Source organism: Opisthorchis viverrini (genome assembly GCF_000715545.1).
Source record: "Opisthorchis viverrini unplaced genomic scaffold opera_v5_19, whole genome shotgun sequence".
NCBI lineage: Eukaryota > Metazoa > Platyhelminthes > Trematoda > Opisthorchiida > Opisthorchiidae > Opisthorchis > Opisthorchis viverrini.
The window spans coordinates 154,140-173,677 of record NW_008751675.1 but is presented as its reverse complement, the minus strand read 5'-3'; the positions used below and the strand labels follow the sequence as shown (position 1 = coordinate 173,677).

At 40.1% G+C, this 19,538-nt stretch overlaps 1 protein-coding gene across 1 annotated transcript in view; it reads left to right on the top strand.

Annotated features, from left to right (window-relative positions):
• T265_12850 (hypothetical protein) overlaps positions 1–18,812 on the top strand; it is a gene marked incomplete at both ends in the record, with an annotated part of 58,044 nt that extends 39,232 nt beyond the window's left edge. Inside the window, one exon of the mRNA XM_009165885.1 lies at positions 18,716–18,812. Coding sequence (XP_009164149.1) covers positions 18,716–18,811 — 96 coding nt within the window. The remainder of the gene's footprint in view (positions 1–18,715) is intronic.
• Between the last annotated feature and the right edge of the window lie 726 nt (positions 18,813–19,538).

Genomic DNA, 19,538 nt, shown 5'->3' with positions numbered 1-19,538 from the left:
ATGAAGCATCTTTTGACTAAAAACGACGTTTTCCTGATTCCATACCGAAGTAAACAAAGCTACTTTGAAATGGTGTATTAAATTCAGCCGGGAAAAACAAAGCCATATCACGCGGTGAAGAGTTATTATGTACCCTCATCGTTTGCTTGTATGGCGTTGCAGGAATTTGGCAGCCACATTTTACCATAAAGCATACTTTTGTTCCCAATGTCATTATGACCTGGCATCAGATTCGCTAAATTAATTTCACTTGGTAACGCGGTTTTTTGAATAAATTCTTGATGTTAGCCATGCTACCAAAAAGTGATTTGTATGAGACAAAAATTTTGTCAGAATAACTTTCACTAAACCATAGATTTAGAGTCAGAAAATCTTAGTGTCTATTGAATATTTGTGTGATGTTCTAAACCACTCATTGTGAGAATATCTACGTTTTATCGATACTGTAACTATGTTGTGCACTATGTTTACCTTTGATTTTTTGTTTAGTTAGGGTTAGTTTACATAAACAAACGCGTCTATTTTACGACCGGCGGCAACCTGTCTGTTTTCAGGAGAAACATCAGTTTTACGGTCAGGTACCTGATCTCTTGTGTGCACTACAGACGAGGTGTGATCTGGGTGAACCTTGAAAAAAACGAAAAAAAACTGATTCCCGAAAGGCAACTCCAAAGTTGACATATTTAATACAAATGTGAAGTTTCCAACTTGTTAGTACTTAAGCAAAAAGATATTGGAACAGTTAACAGACTAGCTGGTCGGTTCATTTGCAGAAAACCAAGATTTTTACGAAACTGCTGAATTTGTATTAAACAAATTTAACCAGCAGCGGTTAATAAAATGCCGGAAACTCAGAAAACGTTTAAAATCAGTGAAATACGACAAAGATGAAACTTGGGTCTGTGCGAAAACCATCTTGTGAATAGCAAAGATGCAGACGGGACTCGAATAATACGATCACAAGGGGTCTTTGATTGGTTATAAGCTGTTAGCCTCAGAAGACGTTATCCGACGTTATCCGATATGTTTGGTAAGACATGCAGTATTTGGACAGCTGCTGACTTACTCAAAATCACATTACAACCACTGAGTAGTCCAATTATTTTTTAGTTAATTTTCAGTTATTTTCTGAATGCAGGCCTAACATTTTCCAAACCATGGGCCTGAAATTTAATCTGGACCTCTCCTGAAGGTCAACCTATCTTGCTAATCCCATTGCTCGAGACATTAACAGAATTATCGTACTATATTTATTTCGGGGACAAAATTCAAACACAATATCCTAGCTATCCACTTTCTCACACTTTCGGTTGAGAGACTTTTCTCACCGGCGAGATACGCCACCGCACGGGGTTAATACACGGAACGAAAACGCTCAACCAAAAGAATGGAAGACCACGGTTATAAGTAGCTACTGGTTCGAGAAATGACGTGGTCCGTTCCTGGAGCAAGTGCGTTGCCGAGAATCAGCAGTTGGCGATCCAATTAACAAGTTCAGTGGACTATCCAAATGGATAGTCTGGTCCACGGACATCTTTGATATAAATTGACAGTAGTACCTTAGCGTTTATCTCTGGCAAAGTTGCTCACAGCGCACCAATAATTGCTGGTGTTCACAGGAAAGGACAGCATGAAATTAAGTATTCATTCCGGTAGGCAGCTGCCTGGGGAGTTGGGTGATTAAACTACATTTGCATAGTTTTTCGATTCATCGGACAAACCACACAAAGTGCGAAAGCAGTAGTATGTTCACCAAGCATGCAAAGTGACTGGAGGTCAAACGTTAGTTTCGCCAAGTAAATTCACCACTAATAAGCCCCATTAACAGCTGAACTCCACCTCAGTACTGCTGCTTTGTTGGATTAAAATTTGATCATACGCTGCCAAGAGAGCAGGACACGTTATATGACAATGGTGTGAATAACAACCCGATGGACCCTGTAACTATCCACAAGCACACACCGATATTCAAATGTTCCAGTACATGCAGAAACAAATTCGGATCACATATCTCGTTACGAATCAAAAATCCACCAATCATATAATCCCAGCACCCTAAAACAATGGGGTGCTGACCTTCTTCCAACGGACACATTACTGTGGCCCGTGAAAAGATTCCCATTGTTCAACAATCTACGTGAAATCAAAACCGGTTTTGTTTCATTTTTCTTGAATAATCCAGTGATCCTTTTGAATCTTTCTTTGTCAGGTCTTGTAGTATGGGCAATATTACGAGATTATTGATGCTGAAGAATTAACTGAATCCTTCATTGATTACTCAAGGACAAATATCTTTTTCTAATTACGTATGATGGTGTATAGCTCATCTGATTTCAAATATACGCCACATCCACCGTTACCTTTAATAACGATCAACATTTTTGTGTTTTAGTTCGCAATTTCATTACATTTAGTGTCCATCAAATGATGACGTACGTTTTTCTTAATACACATGCAGTCTGTAGAAAGCATTACCGGATAGAGACTTTAATAATACTTTTAATAGTGCTTTTAATACTTTAATAATATTTTAATACTTTAATAGGACTACACTGTTGAAAATTTTGATGCATGTACATTGCCGTTATTGTAATACTAAAATACCTACATATTTCATGTACGTTCCTGTGTGTGGGTGAGTTAAAAAGTTTTCGACGCCAGCCTAGTTAACTAATGTGGTAGTCCACTTACTGACCCTCATATCGATAATGGTGAATCAATAACATATTCATGTGGTCGGGTTCAAACATGCATTTGACCCGAAGACGTCTAAATGTACGCGTAGCATATTGTGAAGCAATCGGCACCAGGAACGCTTGAAGGCGTCGATGCGCCTCAATTTCAGCAGATCAATTTATTCATTTAACGACTTCTCTTGGCATCAATGGCGTACGAGTGTAGTTGAGTGGAAAAAATCCAAAAAACCCATCGATCTGCGCTGAACGACTTTTTTATTGGTCACTGGTCGGAAAAAACGGCAATGGAATACACAGTCCAGAGGACGCATTGGAATTCATAATCTATGACACCATTTTACGGGGTGTTATGGTGTATGACCAATGGTGCCTTGTGAACATTAGCAGATGACTTGACTTGCGTTTTACGGAAAGGATCACGCAATGAAGTGAGGATTGTGGTGCATAAAGAGGCCATGTTCTGCCAAGAGATCGATTTTGCCTAATTGATAAAACGCCTCCGGTTTGATGATACGAGTGCAATTTTAGTTTGCGAATAAGTGAATTCGTTTGCTTCCATTATAATTTTAGTTTGCGAATACGTGAATCCATTTGCTTCCATTACACGGTATACTATGTTTTAAAACTCACCGTTATTTACTTGCATGCTTGTCCCTCCAGTGATACTAATAAACCAAGGTACATTGTCATGAAGCTCGGAATAGTGATTGACTCAACCATACTATGTATATAATATGCTCTGTTCTATCTCAGTGCATCCGAGAAAGGGCGTCGTAACTCAGTTTTCTGTTAGACCACGGTGCACCGCAGCTAAACACTGAAATTTACTACTGCAACTGTCATTATGGATAGTATCTTGCCTCGTGGAACATATGGCATATGAAGGGAAGGAGAAACTTGGTGAAATTAAACTTCAGAATCTCTTCAGGTAACTGGTGTTTTTCAATGAAACACTGCCGATAAGGCCAAGAACAACAGGAACATCACTTTGCCATCGGCACTGCACTGTTATTGTCCAGTGTAAGCAGACCGCCTTCGCAACCCGTTTCTACGATAAGAATACATATTGTGCCGATATTGTGGGGGGAATGCTGATGATTCATTCTTCCTGTCGTGCGAGGCGTGTCCCCGGCGGCGTGGGGTGTTTGACTCTGCAAGGCTCACCTCTTAATTTTTCATAGATGGACAACTGCTGATAACAGTGACCTTAAACTGTTCGTACTACGTGTAGTCGAGCGACTTGCTGTTGCATTTACACATGGGATATTTATATCCACGACGTGTGGTAAAGCAAACGCATACAGACATTTGTGACCATCACTGAGTCAACATTTGCATTGTCTGCAGGTATTCCGTCTGAGTAAATTGCTTCCAAAAGGTGCCTGCAAAAAATTCGGATATCCTTCTCTATGTATTTCATTGGACGTTCAAGGTTACCGCATCACAGGGAAGATATTCTCATTTTTGTAGCAGCCGACCAGCAATGGGCTAGTTTCATCTGAGCAGTCAACTGGGCTGTCTTCAAGGTCTGTCGTCTATTTTAGTGCTCCAGGTTTTCAGGTGTGACAGAGAATACGTTGGGGGATTCAAAACCGCTTTAGCAGATGGATTTTAGTCCGGATTCGGACTCAAAATTTGATGAGTTTTGTAAGAATGCCTACGTAATCTGTTTTAACTGTTGATTTGTTTTGAAAAGCAATTGAGCTTTTCCGCGATACATTATCACCTTTTACAGTGGTATTCAGGCCACTCAGAGTTAACAGATGAAAGTATTTGACCTGCTATTTTTCACAGCTCTGAGTCTAACGAAGAAAAAAATGTATTGTAATGCGAGGCCTACAGCTTAAGAGGACCAATGATACGGTGGCATAAAGGTTTCGTCTGATGTTACCATAAAAGAGGCATTGTACTGCACATGAGGTACTGCGACGCAGAGGTCATGAAATCAAATCCGACGACCGCTACCTTGTCAGTATTTGGCCATCAAACTCCAAACTAAACGTATTGAGGTTTGTCATGTGACTGAGATCTAAGATCTGGGAGTCTACATCCTAACAATGGTTATACAGGGTGCCTTTCTGAACAAAGGCCGAGTTCTTGCGCCAACGTTTCAAGGGCAGTGTGTGGTGAATGTTGGCCCAAATAAGTTCACTGAACGGGTATTCTTGTCACCAGCCAATTTCGGTTTACTAAAAAACTTTTAGCGCAATCTTTAAAGAACAGATAGTGGCTCAAACAAGTGTCTCGTAACAGTTTCTGCTCTATTGGTTTTGCGTGCCCACTTGCCACATACAATAAATCTAGATGAACTATACAGTCCACTGCTATCATGGTTTGCTCGACAAAGATAGTTGTGGTAGTGAACTTCTGCCCGACAGAAAGAAAACAACGCCCCGTTATTACTTAGTTGTTGTCTCCTGCTACTGTCGTATTCTAACAAGTCATTTCGCGATAGTGCAATAATTAATACCGGATAACGTAGGACAACGTGGGGACTCCTGGTGAGCGATTCGACTAAACCGGAGTGCACAGGACTGTACAGTTTAACTCTCGCACGAGGCTTCGTGATCATGTCCATTCATGCTTTGTCTTTGAGAACAATCAATCTTACAATTTGTAATCGCCATTTTCCTGGGGGGTGTTTGAAAGAGCGGGTAATTTTTAGACTGATTCCAAAAACCAATTCAGGTTTCCCGACCGTCATGAAATTATGCAAAGAGGAAGTTGTTCGACAGACTTGTGTGCTTTTGGTGGAGGCAGATTCCTGGAGAACTCACTTTTTTAACCGTGGATATTGTACAAGTTTTCCACAACAAAAAGACTTGATCACCCACCTCTTGATGCTGACAGTGTTTATGGGCCAACGCACACGAACACACCAAATTCTTCAGTCTCTCGGTTTCTACAGCGTTTTCATGTAAAATCACCAAACTTTTAACCAAATTCTTCAGTCCCTCTGTTGCCACGGCGTTTTCATGTAAAATCACCAAACTTTTATCAAAATGACATTGTTTCGTTCCGATCGCCACAAGCTCCTTCTCCCTTTTAGCCACCGGAACTAGGCGTCATTTTTACATCCGGTCCATATCGAAATGTTGTTAGAAAAAGTATAATTGCCAGATAGATGATGTAGTAAATTTAGAATGTTATCTGCCAAGTCGTTTTGTGTTGCAGTGTAGTTGGTCGTGGTTCAGTGGCTTGTCTGGTTTGATATTAGTGCAACGCCCCAAGGATAGGAGAAGCGATTCTTATCTGATCGTGTAGCTGGTCGCCAAAGTACAAATAATGATGACTTAACCACTGGTCTCTTCCAGAGGGGAAAGTCTTGGCTTGGCTGTCCCATTAGTGGAATATTATGCTTGAAAATTTTGCATACATGAAAGTCTAAGAGTGAAAACAAGTTGAGCCGAAAGAAATCAGTTCCGGTAAGAAACGTTTGTTTTTCACTTAAACTAAGAAGAACGTAAAAACAGGTGAGAGGTTAAAATTGTTAAATTTGAAAGCTGTGCGGATAGAAGACTCAAAAGCGCAATGTGGAGATTTCACTGGATATCTCCATGCATGCTACAAATTTGTCAATAAAATTTACAAAGTTGATGATTTTGCGATCCAGGAAACACTGAGTAGTAGCCAGCTTAAGCCAAGAGCATGTTGCACTTACAAACTGTTGGGCAAATGGGCGGGATAAAATTATGTTTTCAGTAAGTGTTCAGTAAGGTGTCTGCACGCATAACAGTAAGTACAAAAACTTTGTGTGTGTTCTGAACTATTAGTGGCTTGCATTTAAACTGTATGCGCCAAGTTGAGGCACTGACAGACGCTTGACCGTAATGACTCGACAGCGCACAACATGGTGAATTCATGTCAGCCATGGATGTTTGCTGCTTGGCGCGTTTGTGCAGGGAATTCATTCAAGTCTGTTCTCGTAACAAGTGTTTAAGTCCGTTCTTACGTAACAAAAACTAGATTACCGAGGCTTTCGGAGAATTAATTCGTAAGATTTTAAAGAGACCTCTAGGAATATAAATGTGCGAGCATGCACCACGGACCCGGATCGGAAAGCTGAAATCCCGAACAATCTTGCTAAATGCGGAATCGTTGACCACATTGCGTAGTACTTGGCACCGAGTAGAAGAGAGCTTTCCCAGACGCACTGTCCGCTGCATCGGGATCGCTGCATTCAGACTTGGGATACCAAGTCTGTTTACCGGCATGGATGTAGCTGATCGGAGTGTACTTTGGTAGACGTAGCCAGCCACGAATATATTGCCCCCTGTAGTTGTCCAAACTTCTGAGTGTGTTTTGCTGAACTTGGCGAATATGTCGGAAGGATAGCTTAGAACACTCGTGTTATTAAGCTTTCACGTCATGACCAATACCTAATCTAATCAAAAGATTTGAGAATTCATTGTCTTATTTCGTCATGTATTTCGAAGGAAAACAGTGGTATATGATGCAAGCTCAATTCCGCTTTCAGTTTTTCTGGGCGTTTAATATTTTAGACGTTTGGTTTGTACGAAGTTCTTATTTCGGATAATCCGTTGAATTATTATCAAGTTATTATGACCGCACTGTGTTCCGTCATTTCGCAGAGAGTCATTGTATGGTGTCAGTCGTAGAGTTTGCGTCGCATTTATATTAGTGTATTTATTCATTTATTTTATTTTGTTTTTATTTATTTATTTATTTATTGCAGAAGTCGTCTTATGTTTTCCTCTTGAGATTTATTCACACTATCAAAAACGTGGCATCAAAGTAGTTTCGCATTATGAGTATTTGTTAACAGTTATTTAGTTACATCACAAACCCACTTTTCGTACATTTTTACCACTCCGATAACTTATGAAATACACGTTTTGCCAGTTTTGGGTCCCACACATTTTAGGCAAGAAAAGAGTTGCCCCAACGGCAGCTAAGATTAATCGTTTCCCTTGAATTTGCTGAAAAAAACAAACCGAAACTTCAGAATTAGAAATGTAGCACCCTTGGACAATTACTTACTTTGCTTTACATGCCATATTTTAGAGATCCTTCTGCCAGACGCGTTGAGAAAACCTTAGGTGTTCACTGTAATTCGGTAATTACTGAAACCTCAAAAATGTTCTCTTGTCTGAGTTTTTTAACGGCATATTTTGAAAGACCCTGTTGGACCCACCTCTTTGTTTAAAAAGTATACTGTAATGTCCTTGGGTCAATTGCGGTATCGCGTTTCTCCGGAACAAGGTACTTGAGGACAATGATCAAACTCTATGTCCAGAACAAAGCGCATTCCCCTGCATTACGTAAGGTTTTTTAGTGTTTCGCCTGACCGCATATTATAAAAAGCAATATGTCTGAAAGCTGATGCTATCCAAATACGTTCTTTACACAGTTATTGCTGTTCATTAACTTCTACGGTGAAGATATTCATTCAGTAAATGTGTGAGCACATGGAAATAGGTTGCGCAAATATTTGCGCTTGCCCACGTTCTCTTTTGTATACATTCGCTGAAAGGTAGAATTGAGTAATGTGAGGTCGCATGCTCGATTCTCTCTGTTAGACAACAATCACGTGTGTGTGTGTGCGTGCGCGCGCGCGGATGAAAGAATCGGACACACTCCAAATCACTGTCTATTCCGGTTTTGTCAACGAGATTTTGTGCGACCAATCGAGCGAGACATATGTCTGAGCAATTTTCACGTCTCATCTGCATAGAGATTTAAATCCGGCACTTTTGTTCCAGTGCATTATGCCCAGACACGTCAACTGAGAAGGTTCAAGCCGATGCGTAGTATGTTATGCTTCGGAGAACAAGGTGGCTAGCCAATAAGAACCACGGTTAAACTTAGGGTTGGGAATTAGTTTCCTGAAGGAGAAAGCACTCCGCGCACAAATAACACGGAAATGAATCTCAATGTAAACATCTAGTTCCATACACTAGCTAAGTCCTCAGCGGTGGCGGTACATGCCTTAGACACGAGACGTAGATTCGAAGAATGTGAAATTTTTAAGACGAGGATTGCGATTCACACCACAGTGGCTGATAGCCGAGGTGGTGCAAATTACTAAGCATCACAGCGTCAATAGAATCGAGAGTGTGGAATTGTCGAGCTTATGGAAAGCGTTCTTATGTAAGCCGCGTTGACACGTGACTGTGTGGTTGTCAACCCACGTAGAACTGGGGGGTAGGGGTGGAAATCCTAACCCGAGCAAAGGTCACAGCATCCCTCTTACACAACTTTCTTAGCACTAGCTCATCCACACAGACGGACAGAAGGTTCAAACGACGTTCAACAGGGACCATCGAATGAACCGACTCTGAAGAACTAGACGCTAGGCTGGACCCAGACACATGTAGGTTTCCCCACCGATACAACACTTGTTCAACCACTCAACCACACCAAAATCCCTCTGCCGACACCCAACAGAAATTTGGCTTGACTTAGCTGGTTGATTCTCCTTCCGCCTTAAATCTCGATCAACCTCGGGAGCTAGTCGCTTGGCCTGACGAAGCTTTTGTGTCAAAGGCGAAACGTTGCCCAGCAACAAATCTACCGATTGTCACCAAACTTTATCGAAAACGATAGCCACATTCTTCTTTGTCACAAATGCAAGTGGTTATTTGAAGACATTCAACAAACGAACTGGCTGTAAAAGATATGGAATACAATAGAATTTAACTGGCCTTTGTTAAGAGCTACTGACGGTATCAGTCTTCCGGTTTGAACTAAGCTCTATACAGTCTAGCACTGATGCGCAGATTAACGACGATTCAATTGATGTGGGATTTCCTCCCCACACTCCAAGCTTCGTTTGGACGTATTTTTGCCCACTGTTCACATCTCCCGATGCCGCTTCCTACGGGGTCAGCGAACAGTGAATAGCAGCCACAGCAGGGTGATGGAATTCATTCAACCCGGCCAAACCTAACCTGCGAGACCAATTCCCATCTAAAATGAACACTTGTACATTCCTGGATTTTGTAATGAGTTTTACAGTGGACCAGTCACGTATGGCTTTCGTCTACCTTGTGGTTCAATCTTTTCTTGGTCTGAAAATTCCTCTCAGCACCAGTGGGCATTGCTGACCACCTCTGGTTTTGCGCAGAGAATGGAAACACCCCCCACGAAGTTAACTAAAAGTGACCATGAAGCGTAAACAGTTTCCAGTGTTATTTTAAGTGGTTACAATATTCATGCAAATTAGTTCGGTTATGAAAGCATGTAAGTGACAGTGGAACAGATTCCAATCCAAAAAATGGTGAGAATCGAAAACAGAACGGACATACTCCTACAAAATTAGATTTTCAGCTTATCAGACTTTTAAGTCCACAGTATCTTAGGATGGCCACGCAACAGCTAACAGCGTGGTTATCTTCAAAGTTCATTGTCCTGGTCATTGAAACTGGTGTCTGGATTGGCTTTCGACATATCATCAAGGTTGGGCTCGGACAGACTAAAGCATTAAAATATAAATTTATTTTTCCCGCGAACCAAAACTTCTGCTTCCAAGTTGGAATATTTACGGGATTTAAAGGGAGGCCGAGCAAGATTTTCTGGCCACGTTAAGTGCAATGTGTATGGCTACTTAATAAGGGTGACAAAGGGTTTTCACCAGTGTTTAAACTCCGCTCCACAGTAAAAATACTTGTCTAGGCTTAATATTCCACAAAAATATCCAAGTATGGTTTTGACTACGGAGTTTTGGTGCATGCAAATCTGTTTCACCTGCCACCCAAATTTTTTGGCGGTTCCTCTCTGGTCAGATTAAATTTTGATAGAAATTAGGTGGGGCATCCCTAAGTTTTACTTTCTCGTTTTCGATGCATTTAAAAGTCGTCTTTAGGTCTTCTAATATAAAATTTCCAAGTATAAATTGCGAGAACACTAAAAAATGCACAGTCAAGTATTTTGATAGTACCATACTTGGTCAGTAATTGCAGACATTCGTGCACTTAATAAACGCACCTTAAACGAAGGGAAACACGATATATATTACATATTTTTATGGATAAATACAGCACTGTCCAGAGAATAGCTATTCAAACATTAAAAATGTAAATCAAAGCGACTTGAAAGCGCCATCACTGGGACGGAATCTCTGCTCAAATTACAACTGCGCACATGTTGCTACAATTTTCCAAATTTCCGTCCACGATTTTTTATTTTTATAAATACTTTTTTTAATTGGATGGTTTGATGAATATGATGCAAACAACCATTTCTTTTGATGTACAACTTTTTTGAGGATGTTCATACGCATTGTATCAATATAAAACTTGCTGCTCGGTTACAAATACCATCAACTGTAATTTCCACAATTATCTGACAAACTCTGATACACTGCGTGTCATCTAGTAACCTATTAACGATTGACATCAACTAGGAAGTCACCCCTGGTTTGATCATCACAATAATTACAATAGCAAAATAATGAAAGAGCAAATATGTTGAAAAATGTTTGCCGCAGATACACCCTGTTTTGAGTTTTTGAAGCCAGATATATTCGGATAAGGCAAAGATCTTAGAATTAAAAAGTACTCTTAACACGAACGAAATTTCCAACGCTGGATGGTACTTTAATAAAAATAAGGTTTAATAACCACTTGACGGATAACAACAAGTTTGCCTCCTAGTTCTGAAAGTGTATTGATCTTTTTCTGACGTTACGCAATTTGCCTCGCTTCTGAATGCAGCTCAGAAAGAGTGCAGTTCAAAAACACATAATTGCACCTCCAAAGGGGCAGCTCCATGTTCCGTAGCGAATTTTAGTGTTCTTCAGCGGTCTGCCTGTCTCATGCCTAACTCCCTGTGGAGTAACAGCGTGTCAGTGTAACGGTTATTGAAGCATGAATTGGGCCATTTAATTTCGTTGTTTTTAAGCAGGGATGAATAGTCGAGAGTCAGCAGGCGCAGTGATTTCAGAGGCCCAAGACTAGTATGCATTCTCAGTCGTTAAATAGACGGCCACAAGAGTGAAACGTTGCACAACAGATTTATGTGGGACTAAGCTAGTTTCCTCTGAGTGATACCACCAATAAAGTTGATCCTCAATGAATTATCAAAGACTACGTTGGGATTTCAATTATTTGCGCCTATTTAAGATATCCGGACACTGTTCATCTGCCAGAAAACCAGAGGACTATAATGAGCGCCTTCAGCACACACTTGATTGCAGCTCTAATGGTTTCTGCTACTCTTTCGAAGTCTGTGTGCAGGAGGCAAACAGTACGTGATAGATCAAACGAGTGCAGTCAGTTAGTCGCAATTGGAACGGAGGATCATGAAGAAATCCAAAAGCTGAGAGGTACTTTGGGCCGCGTAATGGAACTCGACAGGTCATTTTGGAAATTAGTTCAGAATCTCGGTGAAAGCGGATATCCGAAAAATCTAACTGATTACTTTGAGCAGCCCTGTTGGAGAAGCTCAACGTTAAACGTCCCGAGATTGTCTTTGCAATACCCGACGTTACCAGAAATTTCAAGGGTTTGACCTACACAACTAGACAGAAGTTTTTAAATTTACTCGAACCAATGGATAACGACGTATTAATTATGTGTAACCAGGAGATCGCACTAGTACAAAGTTATTTCCTGAATGGAGACGTTCTGGATGATTCACCCAACGCTAATTCAGCTGAGAGATGACATTGTGACGAGGGTTGGTAGGTAATCATGCCGGGAGGTTTCGCTGGTCACACAGTTCACTTCCATTGTTTTACTGGCTGAAAAGCAGCTAGTTAAAAAAATGTCTCATTTCGTTCACTTCGTTCGTTGGTATGCACAATGACTGGCTAATGCTTTCGTTTTTTCTTAAACTAAGTCGGATGACAAACCAACAGCTCTTTGATTGGCTCACTGAACCGATTTAAGAATGCTGCGGTTTCCATGCGAAACCAAAATACTTCCCAAATGTGTGACCGGAAACTTGAGTCCTCGATTCTTAGGCAGCTCAAGAGATACCGAATCGAGTTACTAGCTGTCAAGTAGGCAGGAGTTCGAAAATCCCTATGATTTCGTGACACGAACTGCTAGTGGTTTAAAACAGGGATAAAACAGCTGTACAGTAATTCTCAACTTTCCATCAGAGGTCAGAATCACTTTCAGGATGGAATTTTGATTGAAAGCATGTTTATAATGTCTGGAAATTTTTGCCTGTTGTATTCCGAGGAAGGCGGACACCTTGACATTGCTGAGTATGCCATGTACGAGAATAATATGTGCGACGAAGGCCATGTAATTACATGGATACTGTTCAAAGTTCTGCACAATCTTGACCGCTATCTCTTGTAACAGTCCCCGGCAGAGTCCAACGTGCATACGTTGCACGCACGACTTTTGTGGATCTGTTGCGAAATCTAGTCAGTCTGGAGACGAGTTACCCAATAACGTGGTTTTGATTCCGTACGAGCAAGTGGAAAAGTTGGAAATAAACCCAGATGGTGGACCCTTCTTAATTGCTCGTTGAGCAATATGTACATTCTCATTTAATTGTCATACACACTTGAGACGAATAATGGCAAATTTCAGTTCGAATGGGAAAGTTCAACAGCCTGAGGCGTGTTGAAAGTGACAAAATATTCATGTAGCTCGAAAAACATCAATACTGACATGAAAGGAGAGGAATACCTACGGATACCTCGTTTCTGCAACTGTTACGTGCATAAATAAACTGGGAGTCCATGCCACGGCTTGGATACAAAATTTGTTCCTAAGCATATATTGTGTGTGTGAAAATTGTGCCGACCGCTAACAATATGACGTAATCAACACAGTGGTGAAAAGTTACCTCGCAAATGTTTCATCAAAAACCACACTGTACTTACAAACATCTGATTAACCGTCAGCGATAATGAGCCTCAATCAGGACACAAACGCAACTCGCGGCTTGTTAATTCATACTGAAAGAGTTTATAACCCCCGTAGTTGGCATGTTTTGCAATTCAATGAAGGTGTGGCATAACAATCTCCCTCTAACAATGAAGGAACGAACATAGAATCTTGGTTTGGCATTTTACCCTATTCATATGAACTCGTGACAGATGAGTGTTAAAAAAACAATTCGCTACTATTCTTCGCCGCAGGTGGCTATCCACTTTTGACAGTCGATGTTAGTTACAAACGGAAAGCGTGGTTTCAACGACCTTTTACCGTTTAGATCAGGCACATTTGACCAAAAATAGTGTACAGTGGAAAACCGGATGACCGACAAGAGTTCATTTGCTGATGAAGTTTAAATTGACTGAGGTAGAACGGTGACTAGATATATTCATTTTAAGTTTTAATTGAATATGATAAGATCATAAACGTTGCAAATAAATAATTTGTAGTGTTGAATGATTAAACAGGAAAACTTACCTGAGAATGCCACCATGTCTGTCAGTAAGCAGTTCTGAACGTCTTGTATTAATCGGTTATTGGTCGCTTTGCGGAATATCGGCACCCAGGATGGAGTTATTCCTTGTTGGCTTGTTCAATGAGTTTGTCACCCAAGAAGCTTTCTCAAATGGTTGGTTTGTAAGCAACATGCAAAAGTCGAAAAACCCGCCAACGGAAAGTTTTGTGCTTTTCAATTAGGGAAGTCAGTTGTTTGTTGCTCAATCTCCATCTGTTCTAATTAGTACAGACTCAAGGTTGTCCAAAAGTGTTTCGAACCACTAAAAATGTCTCTTATTTGAGATAGTATGCGTTTTTCAGAAACGTTGACATAAGGATTCACCCAAAAGATGAGCACAAAACGTCTAGTGCAAACGAAAGCGCCCCCAGGTTTTTCTGCAACTTCGTGAAACCATTTAATCTTTTCCGTACAACCGCTACATTGCTCTGACCACTGGAGGTTGTAACAAATTATTCCCTCGCCTAATAAACAGGAACTAACGAATTGCTTTTATTTGTTGTTCATAACTATGTGGTTTTTACACGGAACTTGTCGGAATTAACCTTTTATACCGTACAAAATTACTCTTAATATTAACACCTCATCAAACAATGAAACATTCATGCAGCAAAACCTGCACCTCGTGCATATCACCGTACAGGCTAAGTTTGATTGCATTCGTCAAATTTTTCCACTGAGCTGTACCGATTTGCATGCATCAGTAAACAGGGACTTCTTTTTGCCGCTTTATTCGACGAACTCTTGAGGGTCAACTGTGTACGACCCCCGACAGACATTATCAATAGAAATGAACTGCAAGCATGGATCATTTCGCTTTCTGATAAAGAACTGTAAATTAGTACCATTCTGATCTGAAAACCTCTGCTGTTTCATTATACAAATATATCTTCACTTGTAAGAGGTCGTAGAGACCGATCGCCTACATGTCGATTGTAAATCGGTACCATTCATCAGTACCATTCTGACCTGAAAACCTCTGCTATTCAATTATACAAATGTATCTTCACTTATAAGAGGTCGTAGAGACCGATCGCCTACTTGTCGATAGATGTTGTCCTCGGAAAAAATCAATATAAGAATAATCAAGATTTATCAAATATATTTATAACTGTATCCACAGCAATATAAGTTTCGAAAATAGTAGGGTTTCTACTTTGAAGTCTTTCAAAATAAGTTCCTTTTTGATGCATAAGGGTTTGCCCCCTGTCTTTTGAAGTAAGTTCCTTTTTGATGCTTAAGGGTTTGCCCTCTACAAAGCGATCGACTTCTCATTGCTTTATGAAAAAACCTCTCGACAGTATTTGACGTAGACTCGTGTGAAAATGCATACGGCAGAAAATATCAACAGTCAGATAATCGGTTCGTGAATCATTTAGGATAAACGAGATGTTAAAATATCAAGACCCGAAAATCGATACTGTCTGCTGAACTCTGATTGCGTTTGTTTTCGGGTACCGTCGGCTCTGTTTGCGAATGAAGATCACATATTGTTTTGTAAGCATCTCAGTTGCTTGAAATTTCACGGTTTGTCAACCGCAGAAAATTTAAATAGCCACCCAAACCTAATTAGCATAGACACTTTGGCGAACAATTTCAAATCTTTTGGGATAACGAGTGATTTTCGTGCGGAAAAATATTCAACATTCAGACAGATAACTCAGAGTCTCACTGAGGTGGATAATTTTGATAAAACACACAAAATCCACCAATGTAGATTTTGTCAAAGATTGCATGCCACGTTGTCGGTTTGTTTTTAAAAATCCAGAATATTTGTTGGCTAATCAAAGTGCAAACTTTTCGGAAATGACCAAACGCAAATTTGACAAAGGATGCTAGCTAGGCTGGTTGACAAAACAGGCGTGTCTGCGCAGAAACATTTTGTATGAGTTGTGGCCCTTAGTAAAAAAAAAAAACCGTGAAGTACTTCTAATCACATAGTTTTATCTTACATTGTTATCTATACCATATCTATCAAGATATATTCCAAATTCGATGTTGTGGTGTCGAATTCAGAGGTATCCAAGTTACATCAGCATGTTGGCCGATCGCTTTCTTCATTTTGTCTCCTTTTTCTAGAATTCATTTAACCCAATAATGCTAATACTTACCTAACTTAGATTTTTGTCACTCCAGTTGACATGACAATGCCTTATCAGATCAATATAAACCCAATTCTTTAGCAGAACGTCTTTTTTGAGAAATTGTAAGAAGCAAGCTACCATTAAAAACCGAAGCTAGGCACCAAAAGATAAGTTCGTCACTTTCGAATGACTTGAACCTCCTGGGTTCCATGCATGTTGGCTAGCTGTCACCCAGCATAACTGTCACAGGTAACTTGACCACTGTGTAGAGGGAATATATTTTTAGGAAAGCATGTTTTTCTTTCACGTTTACAAAACGCGACGTCATATTTGATTAGTTTCCAGTGTAAATCTTGGTGGTATAAATCTTGGTGTTAGAGACGCGTTCTTTCTTTTGTGTCGTGTAAACACCAGTTTCCACCAATATTATTTTATCTGTGATAGTGGTAATTTATTGAGACCGTTTTGGACCAGAGCTGAGGTTAAACAAGTCTAATCTCTGAATGCGCCATGCAAACGTGTTAGCAAACGATTTTTGGATGTCAGCTTGCTATGGACACAGAAGCGTAAACTTTAGAAAAGTTACCGGACTGACACTTGTTTAAAGAACTTGACCGTTACCACCAGGAAGGTTATTCTAAAAGGTTAAAGACAAAGAGCACTTTTTTGTTTTCGTCTTAGTTACTTAAGATATATATATATATATATAGCTAGATAGATAGATAGATAGGTGCTTAAGATATAGATAGTATTTGGTCTTAAACATGCGCTCACTATGGTTACCTATTGGTGATTTTCATCTATCGTGGAAACAAAAGACTTCTTGATAAAGGATGCCATTAGTTTATTTCAACAGCTTTCTTATAGATGCTCACAAGTTACCAGAAAATAAAACTACTAAGTCTCGCAGCATTCGGTTGAATGAAGCTTAATACTTAACTGTTTTCTACACAAATTGTCACTAAGGAACAGAGAGCCTCACATTGAAGATGCCCATATTGTTGGACTCATCCAGAAATCTACAGCCCGAATCCATCTATCCATCTTTTTGAGTTAGGCATACCACAAGAATATTAAGTCACCACAGCTATAACCTCGGATGTTCAGCCAGACGTTTTATACTGGTGAAAGCAAGAAGGCCTTTGCTGCGGAGTTATTTATTAGGAAATGCCAACTGAACGGTTACAGACCATTGAACAAGGAAGCAAAACTCTAATTTGCATCTTATTGCAAAAACTGGACACCCATCTTCTCCCGAATGCGTGTTCATTGACTCCACTCATTCGTCGGTCAAATCCAAGCACATGTTACAAATTGGCTCCACGAATTCCGCAACAGATATCCCCTTTTCAAAAAACGCAAAGCAAAATTCTACAGACGACACATACTACTCGCGTGCCTCCCCATCAGTAGTACCACCGTTACACTGGTATGAAATATGCTTCATCTAATGAGAAAGGGAACATACATTGTACTCACAAGTTTGACCGTTGGGGAATATGTGTACCTACAGCAAATTGAATTGACTTTGCTGGTGGATGGCAACCTAAAAGACCTGCCTTTCATGTCATACCACTTGGTTTTGTTCACATAAACGCACCATCAAACAAGCTAAAGGTAGAGCTGAGATCTGCTAGCACGTTTCCCGTTCAAGCCTACTTAGACTCACAAATTTTTAAGACAGAAGTGACCATTCTTCCTTTCTGGAATGCTTTTAATCTTAATCAATGACAAAACGTTTGGCACATCCATACGTTATACCGCACTGGCGTGAGAAATCATCCTCTCGTTATTGAGTCTGGAGAACACTCTGTGTGCGTAACGGATCTGCTTGCGGTTTTTATGTTCCGTATGCCCAAGGACCCACTGAACGCTTCATCTATACACATATATTATCATAAGTCTCATTTGATCCAAAGAGAATGGGGATTCATTAATCACTTACATCTTTTTTGACTAATCCACCAATATACGAACTCAAATGACAGTTTGACAGAACCTTTGATGTTGCATGGTGTGGTCACACGTTAGCCCATCGGGGTGAAGCGACCGACGATTCACCAAGATGCTGCTGTCTGAAGTAGCAAACGGATAAGTTTAATTTTTTAACCGTAATATAAACACGGTTTGATACTAGGCAAGTGCGTTGTCTATTGCACTTATTTCACAAGGTTGTAGCTTATTTCACTAGGTTGTACCTGGTGAGTCCTTTGGCTTCTCATTGAAGTTTGCCAGACAGACAAAGTTTAGCGGTTTTCATGTTATTAAAAACATATATAGTCGTGATACACGTATATATATATGGTGGGGATGAAAAGTTTGCAATCAAGTAGCCCAGATCAGCTAACAAGTCAACGACCAACACATAGTCCTGTGATATATCTTTTCTCCCGGTTTAGTGATACCTTACCAATACCTCTTTAGCTCAGCCAAAAATGTTCATTTACCGTCACAGAAGCTTGGATGGTTTTCACCAAATTAGCATTTATTTTTGGGTGTGACCATTTCCATAATTTTTTTACTCCGTGACCATTCGATTCGTTTTACGCTTCTTTTTTGAAGGTGAAAAGACGGCGAGCCAAGTCGTCCAAATTCCGAAAACTTCTCACGATCTGGATTTTCGATAATATCTTACAAAGGCCACGCGCAAAGTCTTCAGGTAATTATGAATTAAATTTAGATGATAATTTTCTTTGAAAGTCTTTGTTTATTTGTCCACTGTACAGGTAAGTCAACCGGGCTGTTAAATAAGACTGGTGACTAGTGCTCACTTGAAAAAAATTGGTTGATAATTCTTTTGCGCCATTTTTGACCGTCTATTTTCTTGAGGGAGCATGGATTTGAATGAAAACATATCAGTATTCCTTAACTGGTGTTTTCTTCTTAGATGAACTAACGGTCTCAAAGAGCTATTTAAACAGGATGGTTCATATTTTCTTGGCCTAAAGGTCGAGATGGTTCGAGTGGTTAGAGCTCGAGTTTACTGACCGATAGGTCCGTGGTTCAAACCCAACCTTGGTCTCTCGACTTCCTATGTCTAGGTTTGGTCAACCTGGAAGTATCCCAACCCTCATGTTGACCTAAGATGTTGATATCCATCTCGTTGTGGAAAAGATAGAACGGGCTGTAAGCATCTGTGTTAAATAAGAATACCGCTTACAAATTTATGAAGTTCCGTGCATCCTGAGCAAATTTACCTGTCTATCTTGATTGATAATGCGAAACGACGGCCGTTCTTCTCACTTCAAAATGTCATTTTTAACGACCAATATAAAGTGGGATTATAGGGCCTAAACGATCACATCTTGTGACGACTGTATGAAGTCTGCATATTTATTTGCTTCATCATTCTTTTATAGCCATGCCTTGGGGCGGACGATTAGAC